Source organism: Odontesthes bonariensis, chromosome 17 (genome assembly GCF_027942865.1).
Source record: "Odontesthes bonariensis isolate fOdoBon6 chromosome 17, fOdoBon6.hap1, whole genome shotgun sequence".
Taxonomy (NCBI): Eukaryota; Metazoa; Chordata; class Actinopteri; order Atheriniformes; family Atherinopsidae; genus Odontesthes; species Odontesthes bonariensis.
In genome coordinates this window covers 20,841,139-20,862,606 of record NC_134522.1, presented here as the reverse complement: position 1 = coordinate 20,862,606, position 21,468 = coordinate 20,841,139, and the positions used below count along the sequence as shown (strand labels likewise).

General features: G+C 42.1%; 1 protein-coding gene across 1 annotated transcript in view; it reads right to left on the bottom strand.

Annotated features, from left to right (window-relative positions):
• The window catches only part of ppp2r3a (protein phosphatase 2, regulatory subunit B'', alpha), a 62,782-nt gene that overhangs the window by 20,208 nt on the left and 21,106 nt on the right, over positions 1–21,468 (bottom strand). The window contains exon 2 of the mRNA XM_075447527.1: positions 5,017–8,492. Coding sequence (XP_075303642.1) covers positions 5,017–7,725 — 2,709 coding nt within the window. The 5' untranslated portion in view covers positions 7,726–8,492. The remainder of the gene's footprint in view (positions 1–5,016; positions 8,493–21,468) is intronic.

Here is a 21,468-nt window from a genome sequence, read left to right as displayed (position 1 = left end):
GATATTCTGGTTGTAGGGGAGTCCCACCAGCTACCTACTGCTTCTAAACATGTTGTGGTGGTTTCCACAGAGACCCAGAGGGAGGCTCGCAGAGTTACGCAGTGGTGACTCGCGCTGAGCTAAAGACTTTTAGACAGATGAAAAAGTGGCTGAATAAAAAAGTCAGCATGTGTGCATCTGTGAAAAATGTACCCCCACTGGGGAAAGCAGTTGGATGATAACCAAGCTTGTACTGGGAGTGGAGAATTATGATGTAGCATCAAAGTAGTAGTGTGTATATGTGTGTGCAAAAATCCACCGGTGTAAATGTATGGAGGTAACAAAGTTGAAGCGAGTGTGATTATTTGAATGAGTGTGTTAAAGGGAAGGGTGGAGAATACTCCATTGTCCAGGCTAACCTTGATTGTCTGAATTGTATTGGAAACCTCCTCTCCCACAGCAACCCATCCTGCGCTTTGGAAGCGTATTGTATGTGAGCATGTGTGTGTGTATAAATGAATGCATTCATCTGTGTGTTTGCACCTAGGTTGAAACGGGCAACTTTCCACACTTGGCCAGGTTCCTGCTGTGACCTTATTTCCTGTGGAAGCAGCCGAGGAATGATGTCATCCTCTGCCGACCCAGAGTCAACAACTGTACACTGCAGAGCCCGTCGACACGATGCACCGTGAGTCTCCAACTCATCTGCGTTCTCTTTCTTTGTTTCTTCATTTTTAATCCCTGTGAATTCTTCTTTTCAACAAGCAAACTACACGCACACAAAAAAATCCCCCCTGCTGTCACACACAGACATACATCCATCTGACATTACTGTCCTCCTGTTATTTCCTCCTCTTTATTGCTGCTTCTATCCTGTTTCAAGTCTTTCTGACCCATAAAAGTGAACATTTTCTGTTTGAAAGGTCAACAATCCACTTTTGTCTGCTGACTGAAAAAAACATGCTCAGAAAAGTCAAAAACGCTGTAATTAACTCACTGTTATCTCAGGTGGGAATATGCCTACCTCTGTGACAACAAGGGCTGTCACAATCATGTAGTATGTCTCAGCAATAACTATCACAGAAATGATCGTGATTCATTTATTTTTTATGTTTTTTTTTTAAGAATAACTTACAACAATCTATCTCAAGATCAGTGGCATTAGCACCTTTGACCATAACCTGCAGGTTGCAAATTCAACAAAGTAATCTCCCTTTCCATTTTTTGTGTCCCAAGAAATGCGTTGGCTGCCTTTACAGCCATGATGCTAATGTCAGTAGATGCTCAATGAAATTAAGTTCAACAGAAATTACAAGCACTTTGAGATAAGTTAGTGTCATTAAACCATAGCGCAGGAAAAGGCCTCCCCTTACAGCTGTGGAATGCAACACCACTTGTAAAAACAAATCTCCATCTGAGCCCTGCACATGTACAGCTGCACACATGAATTTGCTGTTGTGCTGATAAGGTTAACAAAGGAAAGACAAACAAAAATCTCAAGCAACAATTCAGAAGGCTGAAGAGTAACATTACAGGATCTAATAAGCATAAGACAGCATATTTTTTATATACCATGATACGTGAGGAAAAATAAATAAATAACTGAAAATGAAAATCTGTCTAAAGTATCTATGTATTTGTTTTACTTTACTCATCATGGGAAAAGAGCCTTGGCATCTGGTTCCTGAAAGCTAAACAGGTCGTGCCAGACAGGAAACCAAAGTTGTAAACTGCAGTATTTCAACTCTTTGGCACTCCAGGGCAGTTTCAGGCAGAAAAAGTGCATGATAAAGGTCAGAGTACTTCAACAAGAGTGAGAAGAGCATAGTGTTGCTTTACAATACAAATACTTACTACTACAAAGTGTCTGTGTTACTCAAAGAGAAAGACATTTCTTGTTACAAAAACCTACTCTGAGGTACTCTGATGTCATCAGCTCATTTACACAAGGCATTTTATAGATATATCTTAGGTCTGTGCACCAATACTGGTTTTATTTGACTTTGTATTGAAATGTCAAGCTTGTTCTTGACATTTTGACTCAATCTTTAAAATGTATGCTAACTTTAGCCTCATAATTCTAACTTTATTCTTGACAAGTTGACTTAACGAAAAGGGAGAGAAAACTACCTCCCCTCATCATTTTGGCTCTAATTCTTTGCTTTGAGAGAATGATCAGGTTTGAAGATTATCTGACCAGACAGATTCCTCAGCCACAGCACACATTTTGTATTTATGTTACTGGTTGGCTGCAACTCGTCTGTTATAAGATGTTTGAGGTGTCTTTTGCTTAGACTTTTGACAAAAATGTCAATTTACCCACATAATGTGCTATGACATTGCGGCTATAGAGTAGAATAAATGTTTTTTTTTGTTCAGCACTGAAGATCTTAACTGTTTTTAACCCAAAAAATGTCACCAGAGGATGTTTGAATTATATTCCAAGCCCTGGCATTGGCTAAGTAAAATAATGGGTGATGGTGTACCTGTTTCCAAGTTTGGGAGGAGTGGGGCTGTGCTATTTTAGCTTAGTAACACATCCCCAGGCTGCTGGCAAAAACACTCAAATCAGCAGAGTTAATTAAGACATCAGATTGTCAGCTATGGATGCAGCCAGTCCGTGTGTCTGTAAATCCTGTCACCATCGGCGGTACTGAAAAAAACAAAAAAACAAATACTTGTGCTTCCAAAAAAACAGAGAGAAAAAACAGAAAGAGGTTGCTGACCTCAGGCGCCACAAACCAAAGTTGTTGTCTCAACTCTCGGGATTACTCCCTGCTGAGCCGGAATGAGTTGGCCTTGCCACTGACTTATATCAGCTGGGATCATTGTCACCATGGAGATTAATTGGTAGGTTCTGACAGGTGCAGAAAGCCCTATGTCAGTGTGTCAGCAGCAGAATCAACAAAGACGTGGGAAGCAGAGAAGGGGATGCTACAGATCAAGCCTCGTAGCATCCCTGAGGACATAGCTCAACTTCCTATCAATGCTATAAGTGCAAAGCAAAGTCCATCTACAAACCTCTAAGGTGGACTGTGTAGGCAGTTCAGTGTGAGACTGTAAGAACATTTGCTCAATTGTACCAGAGGGGGCTTACCTTGTTTACAGTTTGAGTGGCAGTTTAATGTGTAACTGAGGCAGGGGGTGGGGAGGGCGCTGAGGAATATTAGCATAATTCCCAGAGTGCCAGTGTCGGTGTTGGGTGTCTGGGAGCTATTCCCAAACTCAGCTGTGACCCACAGTAGCACTGGGTCAGCTTACCCACGGGCCAACAAACACAGACACAGGATTGGTGAGACGCAAACATTTACCAACTGGGACTCATTCATCTGAAATTCATCGCTGTGTATATGCACATGCTTGAACATATATGTAAATGCATGCACAGAAGCACACCTGAGCACATAAGAAAGCCTGCATAAAACATGCACATCCCAACATCCCAACACACCACACAAACACACACAGGTCCATTTACACTGTGGCGACAGTGAGTCTGTTAGCGGGATGCCATAGTACAGAGGGGTGGACAGATTTAGGTCTCCCTCACACCTAGTTCCACCAGGGGTGGAGGGGGTTGTAGGGTAATGATACCATTAACACTTGGTGTGCCAACAGCCCTGCCCTCTCTCCCCCCTTCAGCTGTGCTCCAATCAGCACCATTCATTACGGTTCTCTGCCCTCCACACAGCAACAACTCTTATTCAACTATCCCAAAATATCACAGCGACCAATCACAGGGCAGGAAGAGAAGTGGTGGTCAAAGGACATAAACAATAAACATAAACAAAAGTGGACTCGGGAGCAAAAAATAAATAAAATAGAGGTAGAATTGAAAAAAAGATGGCTGGGAAGCAGAAAAACACAAAAAGTGAAGAAGAAGGAGCACTGGCAGACAGATGGAGGAGGAGTAAGATTGTGTAATATGTGCTAGTTTGCTGGCTGTTCCGTTTTGACAGCGGCAGCTACCATGGTAACCTCATAAATAGGTGCTCTACGTATTAGCAGGGCATAAGGTTACACAGCTCAGTAATTAAACATGTAGAAACAACAGCAGGAGCGTGTTGACAAGATGGATGGGTGGAAGAAGAGCTTAAAAGTAATGATATAGATAAAAGAAAATTGAATGGACACTAAGTGAATTTGATGGCCTGAGATAGTGGGAATATGTGTCATACAGAATCACCTAAATCCAGGTAATCATACTTTCTGAGACCATACACTGCATTGTCAATGCCTAATGCAGACACATACACAAGAGGAAAACACATGCTCCTCTTCCCTCACTCTCCCTCCTTCACAACCTTAAATTACCTTAAATCTTCTCCAGTGAGGGAAGAAAAACACACACGCACATGCACACGCACACACACACACACACACACGCACACACACACACACACACACACACACACAAACACTAACAGAACAAAACAGGAGACAGAAACTGGGAAAAGGTAACAAAGAGCCACTCCTAACACAAGGAGCTGTTCTGCTCCATGATTCACAGCTTCTTTTTTATACCCAGATAGGGAAACTGAAACAGCATGCTCATCACACATAATTACACTAATCACCACAGCCCAGTGGTAATGATGAAATCCTAGCCATTTTATATGTCAGGCACTGAAAGCAATTGAGACTGACTATCAAACTGGCTTTTGTCAGTCAAATGTTGTTGGTCAGACCATATGTCCCTATATGCCTGTCACTTAGACACATTCAGACTGCCTTTTACACCATAAATGCATATCAATAAAGCAACAGTCAAAGAAAAAAAAAACATTTCATCATGCTTTCAATTATGACTTTAGTTAACTTTTGACACAAAAGCACTTATGCCATGTGGTGCCACACTTAGCATAGATAAGTTCAGGGCTGCACAGCATGCAGGTATTCCACAAAATGGGAGTCATAGTGAAACGCTGATTTGCTTTGTATAATTCACATACATGCTGCTCTCAATGATGCTCTCAACATAAAACAACAGCTTAAAATGGAATGCATTCAAATTTGTGATTTATGTGTGTCACTTACTCTGATCACCTCTGGAGTCTGCTGGATGAGAAGGGTTGAGCCAGCGTCTCTCACAGTAGCATGTTCACCAACAGCTACAGCAGCAACTCTTATGGCTTCTGCAGCTGAAGTTTCAGATGAGGCTACATGTGTAGGTTCATCTTCATCCGTGGAAGAATGCAAGTTTTTAGCTGCTCCAGGTGCAGGAGTGTATTTTGGATTAACCTCACTTGTAGAGGTTTCTGTAATTCTATCTAGCCCTGTTGCTGGTGGAGGCAATGGTTCGGGAGCAGCATCAACTGTAGGTTCAGGGGCAGGTTCAATTGCAGCAATACACTCTGCTTCAGACACTACAGGTATGGGTATTAGTGCAGGTGACTCTGCAGGTGTATTTGCCTGGGTGCGTTTGGATGGTATTTCTGGGACTACAATTGTGTCCAGGGATGGAGCAGTTGAAGGAGCTGGTGGATTTGTGTTCTCCACAGGGGTTTCAGCCCTGCCAGTGGTGGCCAGTGTATCCTGCAGGAGTCTCATCACCTCCCGCTCCTTTCCACATTTCCTCTCAGCACTCCCTGAACTCCCTGCTCCAGAATCCACCAGCTCTTGGGCAAAACTCTCAATGCTTTCAAGAATTCTTAACAAAAGTGCCCCATCCTCCTCCTCCTCTCCAGCCACAGCTTCAGTGCTCAATCCCTGGGAAAGTGTGGGGCTCTGGGGTGTCCTGGAGCTAAGACCATTCATGGGTAAGTGGCTGGCTGGTTTCTGGACTTGGAACTGGGCCATTTTGGGCTGAGTGAAAGACTCATTGGAGATAATCCCTTGACCTCCCTCTCGCTTTCTGGTTTTAGCAGGAAGAGGAGGCTCTGTGCTTCTGGGATGGCTCATACTCTGAGAGAGATTCTCCAAGTCCATCAGTAGCTTGTCAATGTCATCATTCTTGTGCGAAGTAGATTTGGGTGTTGAGACTGTTAGTGAGGGAGACACAGGCCAAGTGGGGGTGTAACCAGAGGTGGCTGGCAAATTATTTGAAGAGTTATGAGGTGTGTGAGGTTGGGACAGGTGTTGCCCCAACATAGTGCCGTTTTTGTTCTGGGTATTCTTCAATCCTCTAGTTGGAGTGTGTGTCTGCGGCAAGATATGTTCTGGGGACTTTACCACATCTGCTTCCTCCTCCTCAATGTAAAGAGCTTCCATTGGGGATGCTGGGGGAGTGTGTGTATAAGGCGGTGTTGGGGAGCTACGAAGAGGAGACGGGGAGTGTGTTGGAGAGGAACTAGAGGAAGAGCATGAGATGGATGGTGGAGAGAGAGTGTGTGGATGTAAAAGTCCATTGGTAAGTGTAATAGCTTTTGACTGGACTGAGCTCTGGACTGGTTTGGTGTGGATTGAATCTGATTTCAAAGATATGGAAGATGAAGATGTAGAGTGTGGAACAATCTTTGGGATTGGAGGTGACTGCACCACATCTTCGTAACGAGGAGGTTGCTCATTGCCAAATATTGGAGAGAAAGGTCCCTGTTGGATGGAGTGAAGAGTGTTCACAAGTTCAGCCAGATCGCTGTGTCCACTTCCAGGTGCACCCTGACCACCCTGTCCACTGCCTCCCAAACTTCCGATCCCTTTCAGCTCCAGAGGAAGTCTCTTTAGGTAGGAACTGAGTCGGGTCATTACAGCTCGATAAACACTGTCAGGACTGGCCCCTCCATCCTCTGCTCCTCCACCAGCTTTGTATCTAATGCACTGCTTGATAATATCAGTGCATTTCTTTAGGTCTTCAGAACATTTAAGCAGGATGTCAAGGCAGGCGCGAATGTCCTCCCCCCCTGCTCCCCCAGTGGCAGCCTCTGCTCGCGTCTTCTCCAGCAGACGGGCAATTAGGTTCTCTTCTCCCAGAGTGCTGCGGTACAGAGAGGCCACTGTGTTCAGACTCTGGTCCAGTGACCCAATACTTGTGAGGCTGCTTGTTGACCCACCACCTGCTTTGGTAACAGCTGGCAACGTGCTTGAGCTGCCTTTTACCTTTGCCTCCTCCATTCCCGTTCCCTTCCCTAACACAAACGGTGGCAGGTTCTCATCATTTGCAATAGGTATGCCGTTGGTCATGCCATTAGTTAATGGATTTGTTGAGATGTTGGAGCTGAAGTGGCCATAGATGATCTCCAGGTCCGTGGAACGACGGCTAAAAGAGTCAGGGCGAACCTTACGGCCTTTACGGAGGGTGACATGGCTTGAGGAGGAGAGGCGGAGCTTGTCAAATGAAAATTCTTTGAGCTTACCGCTGGCCAGGTTGATAGCCTCTTCGGTAATGTCCTTCAGGCTGCCAAAGGAGCTCAAGTTCCCAGTCGATGCTCCGCCACTGGGGGTCTTTTTAACACGCCATGTGGGGCTGTCCTCACCTAAAGACAAATTGCCAATGCTGCCTGCCCTTTCAAGACCACCATTATGAATAGTATCCATGGAAACACTAAGTTTACCATGGTGAGGAAGTTGCTGAGTGATCATGTTACGGGAGTGTAGGGGCGAGTTGTTGAAGTCATTATATGCAGGGTCAGGGGCAACAAGGAGCTCGGAGCAAGTGCCACGATGTGCAACAGTACAGTCTAGGCCTTGGGAGAGTGCCCCACATGGCCCAGAGCAGTAATGCACAGCGTGGGAGTGGGTGCGTCGGTCCACCACCACACTGTTGTAGCAGCTAATACTGCTCACAACAACACGATAGGCTGCTGCCATGGTGACCGACTTTCTTCAGGTCATAGGAAGGTCAAAATAATACAAAAAAAAACAGCTTGTCAAAAATCATACTACATTAAAGTATTATGTTGAAACCTTTTTAGTTTAAGAAAGAAAGTTGTATGTTCTGAAACATCTTGCTGGAATAATGTGTCTTTGATCTGATTAGTGACATTATTCACAGACATTCAATGCCCCCACAAAGTAAAAAAACTGGTAAGTGACATCTAAAAGGATATCAAAAGGATATAATAATAAGAAATCCCAAAGTTCAGATTCTTTCATGCTTTAGAAGCTCTCTTGAAGAGGCAAATTATTCCTTGTCTGAGATCTTTGGGCCTCTTAATAACAGCTGTACAGTTCCGCCTCTCTCCACAGGCACCTTCTCCTTTTCCTCTGTAGCAACAGCTCATTAGCCACTAATGACAGCCATTGAGGATGGTGACAGCGGAAGATCCAGCAGGGGCTTCACAAATAACTCCACAGAACAGCCCCAGGGGCCTTATCTGAGGCCAGTGAACACTTCACATTACCCTGGCCTGGACTCATCCACTGGGCAATGAGATGTAGGGAAAAAAAACCTTTGTTTGCTTGAAAAGCTGCAGAACTGTCTTTGAATCTGACACAGCTGCAGACTTGCAGGGGACTGACCACACACTGCCTCTTTTTCCTGCGTCCCTCGCTCTTGTACTCCCTCTTACCCCTTCTGTCCCATGCTGTCAGCCGTGAGTCCGAAGGAGTGTGCGTCTTTGACAGGAGGACACCACCTGCGAGCCAGCAAATGGAGGGAGGAGGGCGAAGAAAGGAGGGGTGTGAAAGTGGAAAGGGGAAAACAAAGAAAGAGACAACAGATCATTAATACAGTTAAGAAAAGGTTTTTTCAGCGCTTTTTTAAATTATTTTCACATACAACTTCTGTCTATCCTTTAACTGATAAAAGGGCTGATTTAAATGATATATGCTGAATCTTCACATGGTTCACACTTTAACCGATGAAAGGGGGGCTTTGTGGTTTCAATCTTTGATATCTGTGCGGAAACCAGTGCATGATACTCTGCAATTATACCATCAAAACACTGACTAGTGACATGAAATGTCAGAGGAGGCGTGCGGCTATTAAACTGATTAACTCTATACAGAGATTGGCAGCGCTATGACAACATGGATGCATTGGCAGAATACCGACTATTGCATTTGCATTCTGAGCAAGCCGGATATAATTAGAGCCTGTCAAATTTTACATGCTGTTTGATAAGAGGCTTTATCTGTGCTCATGTCAATATGCTTCCCAGTTGCATGCGGTTACATTTCTTGAAGAGTGCATGTCAGGTAAAATTGAAAACATACTATTTTATTTTCATTTTTAATTCCTCCATTGCCTCCATTAGTTTGGATGAGCACCATATATGACATACTAAGAAGCTCAGATATCTGCACATCAAAAGAAATGGCGGCCACGTTTAAGAAGTCTTGTTGATGAAGTAAGGAAAGAAGACATGGAAGTGCACAGGGTTAAAGAGGCAGAGCAATAAAAAAAAAGAAATACGACTGTTTAGTCACAGAAGATCAACAGAGAGTTTTTTTTAACCCTGCGGAGAAATCGCAGCTCAGTAAAGAGGTGCAGGTGTGGCAGAGGGAGAAAAAAATGGCTGTTTTACTTTTTAAATCAAGTTTATTGCTTGTTCTTGTGCACAAATCAATCTCATATTTGCAGGTGGAGATACAAAACAAATGAACAAAAAAACAGAACCGCAATAGTGAAAATAGATTTATGGTGTGAACAAGTGAAGAGCTGCTATCAATCAAACTGTGGCATCAGGGAAGCATCTGACTGGCAGCACATAACAACAACCCAAACATACTACCACATTCACAAAAACAATCCTCAAAGCCAGGAAGAAGTTAATCCCACAGACCCATCACTCTCCAATCATGGGGTCAGTCTGGCCCAAATTTAAATGAGAACTGTAGTGATGTTAAAAGCAAAACATATTTCTTTCATATGAAGTTGAACTCTTAAAAAAATCTACATATGTTCCCAACATCATTGCATAGTGTGTCTTTGGACACAACTGTTCATAGTAAATATGCTGCCAACTACAACTGTTCCAACCTCCAAAGTTGTAAAAGAGCTTGCTTGTGAGTCCTAATAAACTCAAATGGGGCTCCTCATGGAGTTCTGAGTCTAATTTCTGTGCCTTTAGATCCAGCTAAAAGTGAGGTTTGTACAAGGGAATTTAGTCATGTACGGTTCTGGTAGCTTGGAGAAAAACTTTCCCCACTGATGGCATCTATGGAGACATGGCTTCTGTAGATAAAATGAAATCAAGCGTTGTTTAAATAACACCATCATGTCAAATACCAGAAACTAACAGAGCTTGACAAGAAGATAAAATCACTGCAGTAAACCTATACCTATGTAAGGACCATAATTTCTTATGGATCAGAATGTTTTGCTCTCAGAATACAGGCCTACTTGTTTATGCTAGAGAATGGGAGGCAGAGCCGTCAGCTATCAGGTTGCTCATGTGTAGTAAAACTTCCTCTCAGGGTTTTGCAGGCCAACATCCTCTCCACCTTTAGGCTTAAAGCTTTGAGCCAATTCAGGTGACCCCAATCCATCCCTTTGTTTTGCGGGGGCTCAGGCTACTTAGGGACCTCTAATGATGCACTGAGCACCTCCGCTCTCACCTTTTTAGTTTTTTTTCCATTTTCATCATTTGTCTACTTGTGTCTCCGTGCAGGTATATCTGGCTCACAACCACAGATACGGAGTCTATCCTCAAACCTAATCCATATGAAGAAACAAGCTGCGTTTGCTCAAGACGTTAGAAGGTTTACATTTCAGAAACTCTTCAGCACAGACACACAGCTGACAGCTTATGTGAATCGAAGAGTGCAAAGCTTTGGGATGCAAGATTTTTTAGAATGACCGCAGGAAGAAAAAACAGCATCAGAAGGTTACTATGACTTAGACTGCAAGCACAGAAATTTGTTGCATCTGTTTATCTGCAGTGGGTTCTCAGTGGAATGATGGAAATTAAGTTTCCTACTTAAAAGTGTGAAGAAAAAAAATGAAGTACCAAAAGGGGGAGGGATGATTGATGAGACGTGCAAGGTGGGGATGAGGGATTTTTGGCACCTGAAAAAACAACTCTTTAGAAGTTGTAGAAAATAAACAGCGGACACCTCATCTCTCTGTTGTGCTTTCTTTCTCATTTCTTTCAACACAAACACATGTGCAACAGCTGGATGCTGCCGCATCAGTCTCTTGAGCAGGAAACGACACTTCCTGGCAAGATGCAATTAAAATGTGGACAGTTAGACCATAAAAAAGATGGACTATTGCAGGATCATAATCACACAGACAAATTCACACAAACAGGTCCAGTCACACTCCTTCCGCCTTGCTGTGCATGCTCTGAATATCTGTGTGTATATCTCAGTAAACGCCAACTTCCCAAACTGATACCACGCGTGTAAACAAACTCCACCGGTGTTTATAACACTGAACAACCTCCACACACACACACACGTACACAAAAGTGCAGACACACATGTGTGGACACCCTAGATGTCCACACATGCCTCACTGGCACACATTACAGAAAAAAAAAAGATTCCCATGATTCCCAAGTGAACGCACACACATTCCATGGTGTGATTTAGTGGAAGTAATGTGCTTTTTTTTTTATTTCTACTGGACATATTTCAGGGGTAAATTTGCCAAATGGCAGTATTCGTTTTCAGTTTATCGTCAACAAGCCAGAGGTTAAGGACAAAATGTGCTTAGTTTTTTTCTGAGAAAAAAAAGTAACTCAGTAACTTACTAACTCCCAGTATAAGTGCAACAGGTGCATGTTTTCAGTGGTAAAACTATTAATCAGATTGAAATTGAATGTTTTCCAAAGAAAGAGTGAAGCTTAATTTCCAGCTCTTGGTGCATTTTCAACAGGAGCTTCACATAATATTTTCAGTGGAATTCATATCCCTGCCCTCTATCCTTTACTTCCATGTTCCCCTTTTCCTTCCATGGGTTATTTTACTCTCTGTAAATGTTTATAGAAATGTAAAGTTCTTTCCTCATTTCTTTGTGAAATCTTCTTTTTTTACTTCTCTCTTTTCTGTCTTTCTCTCTTTCCTTGCCTTCTGTCTTTCTCCTCAACCTCAAGCCAAACTTCACCAGGAAGCACAAAGTCACCAAAAAGCCACTTCAGGCACATCCTCCAGTCCAGCCACCAAAAGTATATGTGTGCTCGTGTGTGCGCTTCTTCAATAAACCAAGCTAGTTACTTGCTGTGCATGTGTGTCTGTCAGTGGGCATGAGCAAAGAGCCAAGGGGCCTTTCAGGGGATGTGGGTCTTTGTGAAGAAGAAGGAACCTCAAACATACCCCCAGGGAGAGAAGGCAGGTCTGTTCAAGCCTACCTTTTATACACACACACACATATTCTGACGCACAATTTTAGTGCAGTTTCTGAGATCAGAGAGAACAGAGCTCTGCAATGCCGTCCACATACCAAACAGAACCTAGACAGCGCCAAGACCAGAAGCTCGGTGGCTACAGACTCCTGCCCTGCAGTGTGAGAGCAGCTACAAAAGATGTTCAACTGGACTAAACTTAACAATATCATGTGCGTCTGAACATCCTGGCGCTTCTTCAGCAACAAATTTGGAACAGCAATCTTTCCTAATTTTGACCCAGTAACTTATACATCTCACTTTCAACACAGCACCTGTCTGAGCTGCAGCAGCCACACTATGTGGAGGCATGCACAGTAGCAGTGGATCCTAATTTGGCATGTGTTCCACTTTTCAGAGGAATCCGACACATTGTGTTCTTAAATTAATAATTAACTGTGCGGTTCAAACTTTCCTTTTCCAAGCAAGAAGCCAATCAGTATTCTTTACAACACCAACTGTTCTGTTAGCATAAATATTTAGAAAAGCTCCATTTTTTTTAATCTGCTCCCACAAACACCCTGTACTGTATGTTTTATACAAACACAGTGTGTTCTACATGCAATATGACTTGTTAGGGAAATATGACAAGTTGCTGCAAACAAACCCTTACATTGTAAGAACTTGAGTGTTGCACCTTAACTGATTTACTCTCCAATATTGTGCCAATGGCAAATATTGTATGCAAACCTTTGCTATTTCCATCACTTTCAAGGGCATATCTGACCAAAGCTGAGAGGACCATGAATGTGACCAATGACTTCATGACTAATGTTGTCGCTTTAACAGATGAAGCCTTTAAAGTGACGTATCTCATGGCTGAAAGGGGCTCAAGTTTCCCCTGAAACACAGCCACACACTTGCAAAGTAACACCCAAACACAGGGGCAGACTGTGAGACGTGTAAGCGCATTCAAATGCAAATATCCTCAAGACATGCATAAATATGTTTCATGATTTAAAATATCAATGTTATTTTCTGTCGTCATTTCTCTCTCTCACACTTTGATCTTTACAAATGCTCGACGAGCTAACTGCAGTTCTGCTCTACTTCACTGCTTCTTTCAGTAATCTTGACATGAATTATTTACTCTGACTTCTAAGTGCCCGTTTGAAAGAATGCGCACGCACACATGCACACAAAGTACACAATTAAATTCTCCTGAAAATCGTCAAACGTATTCCTCGTCACTGTTTGTTCTTCAGCTCTCCATCAATCAGCTGTCTCGCTGCCACTTCCTGGCAGAAAGAAAAGGGGGCAAACAGATACTCTGGCAGGCACACCATGCTCTTGTCAAATCCAAGCCATAGTTCAATCATCTGACTTTTAAGCACCAGCTGCAGCTGCAGAGTTAGAAAAAATGGAGAGAGAAAGGAGGCATGTGGCCTGATTGACAATCAGACCATTAAGGAATTAAAAAATGAACCAAGTGCACTCACCTGAGAAAAAAAAAGCACAACAGGGAGTTTCTGTTTTGTTTTTTTCGTGCCAGATGCTCAAGGCCATTAGTTTTTCTTGAGGAGGGGAGTTGGAGTTTCAAGGGCCTGGACTGTAAAAAAGCTGTGCCAGGTCCCAGAAAAGATGAGCTACTATGCAAACCAGATGTCTGTACGCGAGCCAGAGCGCAAGCAGGGAAAGATTTAGGGAGGATATCTGACACAATAAAGGACTAAGTGATGGTGAGGGTGTCTGTGTCCAAAGTTATCATAAAATACGAAAATTAGAAATAAATGTAGGCCTTTTGATAAAGAATAATAAAACAATAACAATCAATTTGTAATGAAATGTAACTACACTTCCTTTCACATGATTAAGAGATTCACTTGATTCACTTGTGAAGAGAACGATTGGAGAATATCAGGCAAAGAAAAGAGAGAGATTTAAAACTATTCCTCCCTAAAAAAATTTAAATCACCAGTGCAGGTCTCATGTCGACAGCTGTTTTGCCTTCTGCACACTGTTTCTTAGGGCTAGTTAAAAAAAAAAAAAAAACACAAACGTGTAAAACCTTTGTTATAAAACCTGCATGAGTGACGACAGTCGGTGTAGGGCTGAGGCTGCATGTGTGTGAATCTGGCAGAGACTTAGGGGTTCTCTTGTTATGTCTGCCAGAATTATTGTCTGGATTGAAACCAGGCTGAAAGCACAGATCCCTGCACTCTGGAGAAACAAACACACACACACACACAGCTGTTGAGATAAAGCTGCATCTGCAGGGCTGATGGAACACCTCGCAGATTAACGGCGCGGTCAGGGCCGGACACGACTGCAGGACATGCAGGAAGGTCCGGTTCAGGTTCAGGTAGAGACACATTTCAGCGTCAACAGAGAGCAGAAAACGCGGGACACGAGAACGGAAGAATCGTTGCACTGCTGCTTTTCAGCTTAATAGTATGACAGAAGTTGATGAATGTGCTTTCGATTACTTTGCCCTACCACGAGGCAATGTTTAATTGTGGATCTGGATCCAATATTTTGCAGCAGCGCGCTTTGCTCTTTACTGCTGTGATTTACAGTCTCGTCTTTGACTCCTCTGTGATTCCAGCTTCGTTACAGGATCATTTACACAGCAAATTGGGGCTGTCATGATGGCTGATGTTTTGACACAATGACTTCGTCCATAAGCAACAACATTATCACAATACTAGTGAAACATGTTTTAAAAATATAGATACTTATCAGAACAGTTCATCTTTGTGTTTTTGTCCTTCTTTGACAGTTGAATTACACTCAAAATAGGAGGTAAGCGACTTTAAAAATTGTGCAAAAAACAATCTGGATTCAATTAATATTTCATTTTATCAGCTGGGATTAAATCGGGATTGTCATCATCTATGTCTTTTTGGTATTTTTTTATCTTGTTTTTCTATGTTGTGTATTTCTGTTTCTTGTTGTTAGGGTTTTTCTTTCTGTCTTGTCTCAGGTCTGTTCACTCGCTCACTTGTTTCCTCAGTCTCTCTTCAGTCCCTTCAACTGTGTTATTTCACTCAGCTGTCTTCACTCACCCATCACCCTCCTCTGTATTTGAACTCCTGGTTTCATTCACTCTTAGGCAGATCCCTACCATTACAATCTCTTGTGCTGTCCCAAGTTTCTTGTTTCTATTCTGGCTCAGCCATAGTAATCACTATTTTGTATATTTTAGTCTGACAAATGCTAGCCATGACTATCGAAGAGCATGAGAGAGTGCCCACAGACATATATTACAGGAGCACGGCGTTAATTAAGGTATCAGATGGAAACAGCACTTGCGTTAGCGACTCGTTCATCTGCTGTTTGACAACCACCTGACTGTTAGTCACTAGTCCAATAATACTCAGGTAGATGTTTGGAGTGTCAAACTCACTGAAGCTGTTGCACACTGGCTATAATATATATTACCTTAAATATTCCAGATCAGACCAGATTTTGGCTATTTGTCATGTTAAAACTGAGACGTCCAATAGTTTGTATTTGATTCAAGCAAACCGAAAGTATAAAATATCCATCCATTATCTATACCGCTGAATCCGTCGATCGGGTCGCGGGTGGGCTGGAGCCTATCCCAGCAGTCAGTATAAAATATATATAATTTAATTTAACAATAAATAACTCCCTTTTTTTTTCTAACAGGGTGTTAAAAGCACCAGTGTTCTTCAACAGTTCAACACCTCCAGTGCTCCACCAGTTGTTCACCCAGTGCCTTTCACATCTCTTGGGAAAGTGGACCATGTGAATAGTTCAGCACCTCATTAGGAACAAAACTAACCCCAAGGACTAAAGGACACATGAATGTGTCACACACATACACACACAAACATAACAAAGCCCCTTAGGGAACATGCAGAGGGCAGAGAAGAGGATGTTTTTGTTCTTCTGTGCAGATGAGAGAAAACAGTGACTCATCTTTTCTTATCCTTGGATGTTTCCTGGTTAAAACTGCTTAACCTTATAAGGCGAACACACACAGTCTTCATCTCTCTCTCTCTCTCTCTCACACACACACACACACGCACACACACACACACAACAAAACAACCCTACTGTTCCACTGCAGAGGGCAGAAAAATTATGCTGTACATACGGAACACTGCAGGCCACATGAGAGGCTGATGATGAAAGTTGGCATCAGCTTCGAAACATCTCAACCTGCAGCAGACACACAGCTCTCCATGCATCCACACAAACATTAAAGACTGCTAAAATACACAATCAACCTTTTTACCATGCTCTTAGAAAAAAAGATTACACAAATGTAAGCATGGAAACACACACACCTACATAAATGCACGCATCTGCATCCTGCCTCGCCTGCAGGTTATTATGACCCATTCTCTGTTGCCACTAATTTCAAAAACACATTTTGGGTGATGTCATGCTTTTGGCTGCATTCTGCTCATGCACGCGAAGTCACACAGCTCAGACATTAGACGCGCACTTGCCCACGCAAACACTCACACTAGCAGAGAAGACATAGGACACATAAATAAATCTAACATAATGCACAAAGACAGCTGACCTGGATTCAGCCAGTCAACACTTTATTCCTGCTGCCACCTATAACCCAAACCCAGAGGCAACCTGCTTACACTAACCACTTCCAAAAAGAAACCAGGCAACTGAAAGCACACACACATTCACACACCCACACATATCCGAAGCCATTACCTTACCCAAGGAAATAAGGTAAATGAAAATGTTTGGTGTTTGGAGCAGGGTCTGAATAGCTCAGCTAAAGCCATTTCAGGACAGTCAACCAGCCAAAAAACTGCACATTTACTGAAATTTCTAATAGCCATCTTTAGTGCATCTCTGGCAGCTCATAAGATCAAGAACGTACACTTCAACAAACAACCAGCAGTTCTGACTGGGTATCTTTTCAGCCTGTTTAGGAAAATTTTAAACTTTTACAATACACATGTTTAGGATCTTCCTATTGCTCTTGAATATCGAATATCTGCTGCTACTGAGTTCTACATGAAACAGCTGCCCACGTGAATTCCAACTTTGCCAAATATAAGCTTGAAATTAACAAAGAAAATCCTACGAAGATAGCATTTTTTAAATGGTATCAAAGTTGCAGAAAATGCCCAGTTCTCTTTTTTTTTAGGACAAACACCTTTTAACAGTACTGTCGCACCATAATTCAAAATTCACTCTGCATTGATGGTGACATTTTTTTCCCTCCTAATTCAAAGAAGTTGGCTGGTTATTTCTAGTTCCACCTTCTGAATGGGTCACGAGTAAGTTTCAGTGGATTAGGGATAATGAACCCAAAACAACTTCAGGACAACCCCAATTAACAAATTGCTTTCAGAGAAATGTAAATGAGGCTGTGGCGATGATGTGTTGAATTCTCAGGAACACCAGACTGACCTCATATGATTTTAATCTGAGCATTTCAGGAAGTATTTATAAACTGCCAGAGCAGTACAAAAATAGTAACATGACAAATAGAAAGGAGTGAACACAATTCATTAGGAGGTGTTGAGTTTTTGCACATACTTGTAGCCCTACAAGGAAGAGATTTCAACCAAAAGTAAAAAACAACTTGGATTCCGACCGTGGCCATTTCCCACACCACATTTCGGCTTGGAGCTGAACGTCTTGTTCTTCAAATTGTGACCTCAGTTATTCCCCAGACGCCAGAGCTTTTTTTACACTGACAGATATCATTCATAAAGTACAAAAACAGTCATACGAAGAGCAAAAATCTTCTCAAACAGCCACAGTAAACATACACACTCCTGTATTTACTGATTGTGAAGGAATCAGCATCTTTACCTGTTTAGTCTAAATCTACTGTACAAATGAGTATAAAGGGAAGATGATGTGTGACAGTGAAAGAACACAAAATCATCTATTTGGATAATTCTGGTGTTAAAACTGGACAAAACCAGCAAGTTAAAAGACCAAAACTAAACAATCTGCGATTGATGTAAATATAAAGAGTGTGAAGAAAAATTTCCTGCAAGGCTGCCATCTTTCTCACACTGAGTGTGAAACTCGGGCAACTGAGTCTTTTCTCACACACACACACCACATGTCCAGCCCATAAACGAACAAACGGATAACTTCCCATTGCTAATAAAAGACCCCCAGAGCACAGGCAAACCAAACAGAGCAGGCAGCACCACGCAGCACTGAGTTATTCTATTCCTCTTAGCACAAGCTTTTAACTGTGCTGGACAGGTTAATGACATACAGAGTTGATTTATTAAGGAGCTTACATTTAAGAACAAGGCCAAATCCAACCCATTTCTCCTTCACCCTTCATCCAAAAACAATCAGCGAAACAGTCAGTGAACTGTCCATGATCATATATCCATCATGTAGGTCAACATGACAGCGTCTTGAATCATACAGCAATGTTTGAAACACAAACTGACACCACATCCAAGGTGAATCAGACACGAGAGAGGAGGAAGTGTTGAGGGAAAAGCTGCTACTGTATTAAGATAAGTAATACCGTAAGTAATAAAGGCCTCAGTCAAAGCTGCAAAGTACAAGACACCAGCCTTCTTGGTAAGCATAGGCAACAGAAAAGCACTTATCTCCATTTACATTCTTTTCCCTTACATATACTTACAGGTTATCACTAAATTGCTAACATAGGTGTCATTGATATTATTACATGTGCTTCAGCTATGAAATCAGGTGACTTTCCCTATCAGAAATGACCGCGTTTTAACTTTATAAGATCTTAGACTATAGATGTCATCCATTTCAAAGGCTGTTCAGCTTTCCAGAAGACACACAAAATGATGTCACAGATGTGGTAGTAAGACACAAAAGTTATGGCTATATCCAAAAAAAAATTCAAATTCAATCATTTTGATTTTATAAGAAAGTACTGTATACAAGGGATATACATGTATAATGGCCTCCTGTACACAGAACTTCTCTACGATTGTGGATGTCAAGATGTCATATTTTTACAGTCCCAGAAGAAACCTTTCATTCTGGCTATCCTGGAAAAGCAGTCTAGACATCCAAAAGTAGCACCCTAAAGACGTTTAATTAGCGATGTAGAGTACAGTCTATACAATGTCATAGGCAGACATATCTTGTTTCCCAAAAGACGTCTAATGAATGTCCAAACACAACGTCTCCTGGACTCACTGGGCAATTACATGTAGGCAGCAGGGGCTTTGTGTTTATAACGATAAAAAGAGCAAAGATGTCCAGATTTTCACAGAAATCCATATAAGAGCATGTTTAGACTGGAAAGCTGAAGCTAGACTAACTAGTCTGAGGGCCATGTAAGCGTAGGTATGAGAGTGTATGTGTGAGATGACTGCTGTCCCTGTCCATCAGAGGGTCATATGAGGAGCAGATTAGGGTTTCTAACCGCAAACCCCTGTCGCCATGGCCCATCGTCACTGAGCCGGTGAGGAGAGTCATCGTGATCCCAACTGCCGCTGACTCAACCCACCCCACCCCTTATCTCGCCACTATGCCCACAAACGCACACACACATACGCAGAAAAGCACATCTAAATCAGGACTTTGTGATGCAGGCTTTGTTCGTCATGCCTTCTGCAACCAATCAGTTTGTGCCGGACCTGATGAGGACCTGCCACTATCCAACTCTGGCCTGCAACCAACAGTTATTAACATCCCCAATTCCCAAAAAGTTGGAACGCTGTGTAAAATAGAAACAAAAGCAGATTGCAATGATTTTAAAATCTCATAAAGCAATATTGCATTCAAAACAGATTACCCAGCCTCCCAACATTTTTTCTATTGGGGTCGTACATTACCAAAACCAACCTCTGTTGGTATCCCAAATGAGAACACATTTTATGTTCTTATATGTTAAATGCTTATGAAAGTTTATGAACATATAATATGTTCCTCATGTTTGCTAAATAGACAGCAACTTAGAAATGTAGAGTGTTTGTTCTCCTTCAAAGTTATTATGTTGTTTTGAAGTTCAACCCACAGTGATCCAACTCTCTGTTATAAAAGTCCCCGTTTAATAAGAGAACAGAAAGCTCACTAGATATATTTCAGAGGGAGTCACCCTGTAGAATGAACCAATTATACCAATTACATGTACTTAAGGTATCCATTCAAGATTTTTCTGGAAAAGGTAGCACATTTTTAAGGGAATATAAAGTTCAGTTTTCAGAGTTTGGAGTCCTGAATCTCTATCTGTAGATTATGGTTAAATGGGTACATGAGGAGAGATTTGTCAAAGATTAAAATGCAATGCAGATCAGTCTTTGGGTTGAGCTTCATTTTGCTTTTTAAACACAACTCACCTCACACGACCACTTAATCAACCCTCTCATCACAATTTCCAAGAAGTATCCTGGATGACACGATTGTTATAAATCATGAGGCCCCCCTTTAATTTTCACCTATTATTAGTGGGTAGGGTCAGCCTCTTGGACCCTGACTCACCACTTTGAAATATTCTTTCTCGTTTTATCAATGCCCCACATGAGAACCACTTATAAACTGACCTTCTAGCTATTTTGGTATCAGCTGTTTATTTAACACCAGACTGGTCAAACTCAAGTGATCGATGTATTTTGATTTAGAAATAATAAAAAAACTCACTAAAACCACATTTAAAGAAACAAAAAACATAGTTTCACTGTAGACTGCAGTTATAGCAGGATCTGCAACGACACCCTGTTACTGTGGTACAAGCTGTCACTTTAAGCCTGTTAAGGGGTATTTACAACCTGACATGCAAACAACACTATAAAACTGGACCTGTCTCACCTCTCTCTCAACTCTTTTTCCCTCTTCCTATTAAACCTGTGGTTAAGCAAAACCTCAACAGACAGAGAAGAACAAATGAATGTATGTGGTGGGAGCAATAAAGGCACTGCGTGAAGATTTAACAGATATTAAACAGCTTATGGGATTCATTACAGGCAGAGATAAAAGCCAGATCTAAGCAATTGGATTGCTCATTTATTTAAGCAAAGTTAAGTCGCAAAAATAAACGTCTTAGCAAAAACATGCATAAAAACACCCCAGCACACACCCAAATACATTCACGCCACATCCTCTGTTACTGGGTTATTTTCTCCCTCTGCTGTTTAGTGTCTATTCTTGGAGCTGTGTTTGTGCATGTGACCCCAGTCCCTGCTCACGGTCGAATGTCCGGCTAGGTTTTCATCTCAAGAGTGCACATGTTTGTGAGTCTCTCTGTCTCTCTGTGTCACATAGCGACAGGGCCATGTTAACACCTTCAGGTCCACATTACTCACTCACTTCCCTTGACGAAAACCTCTGCCTCTTTTTCCTTCACCTCCCCTCCCGTCGCCCGCCAAGCACATCCACC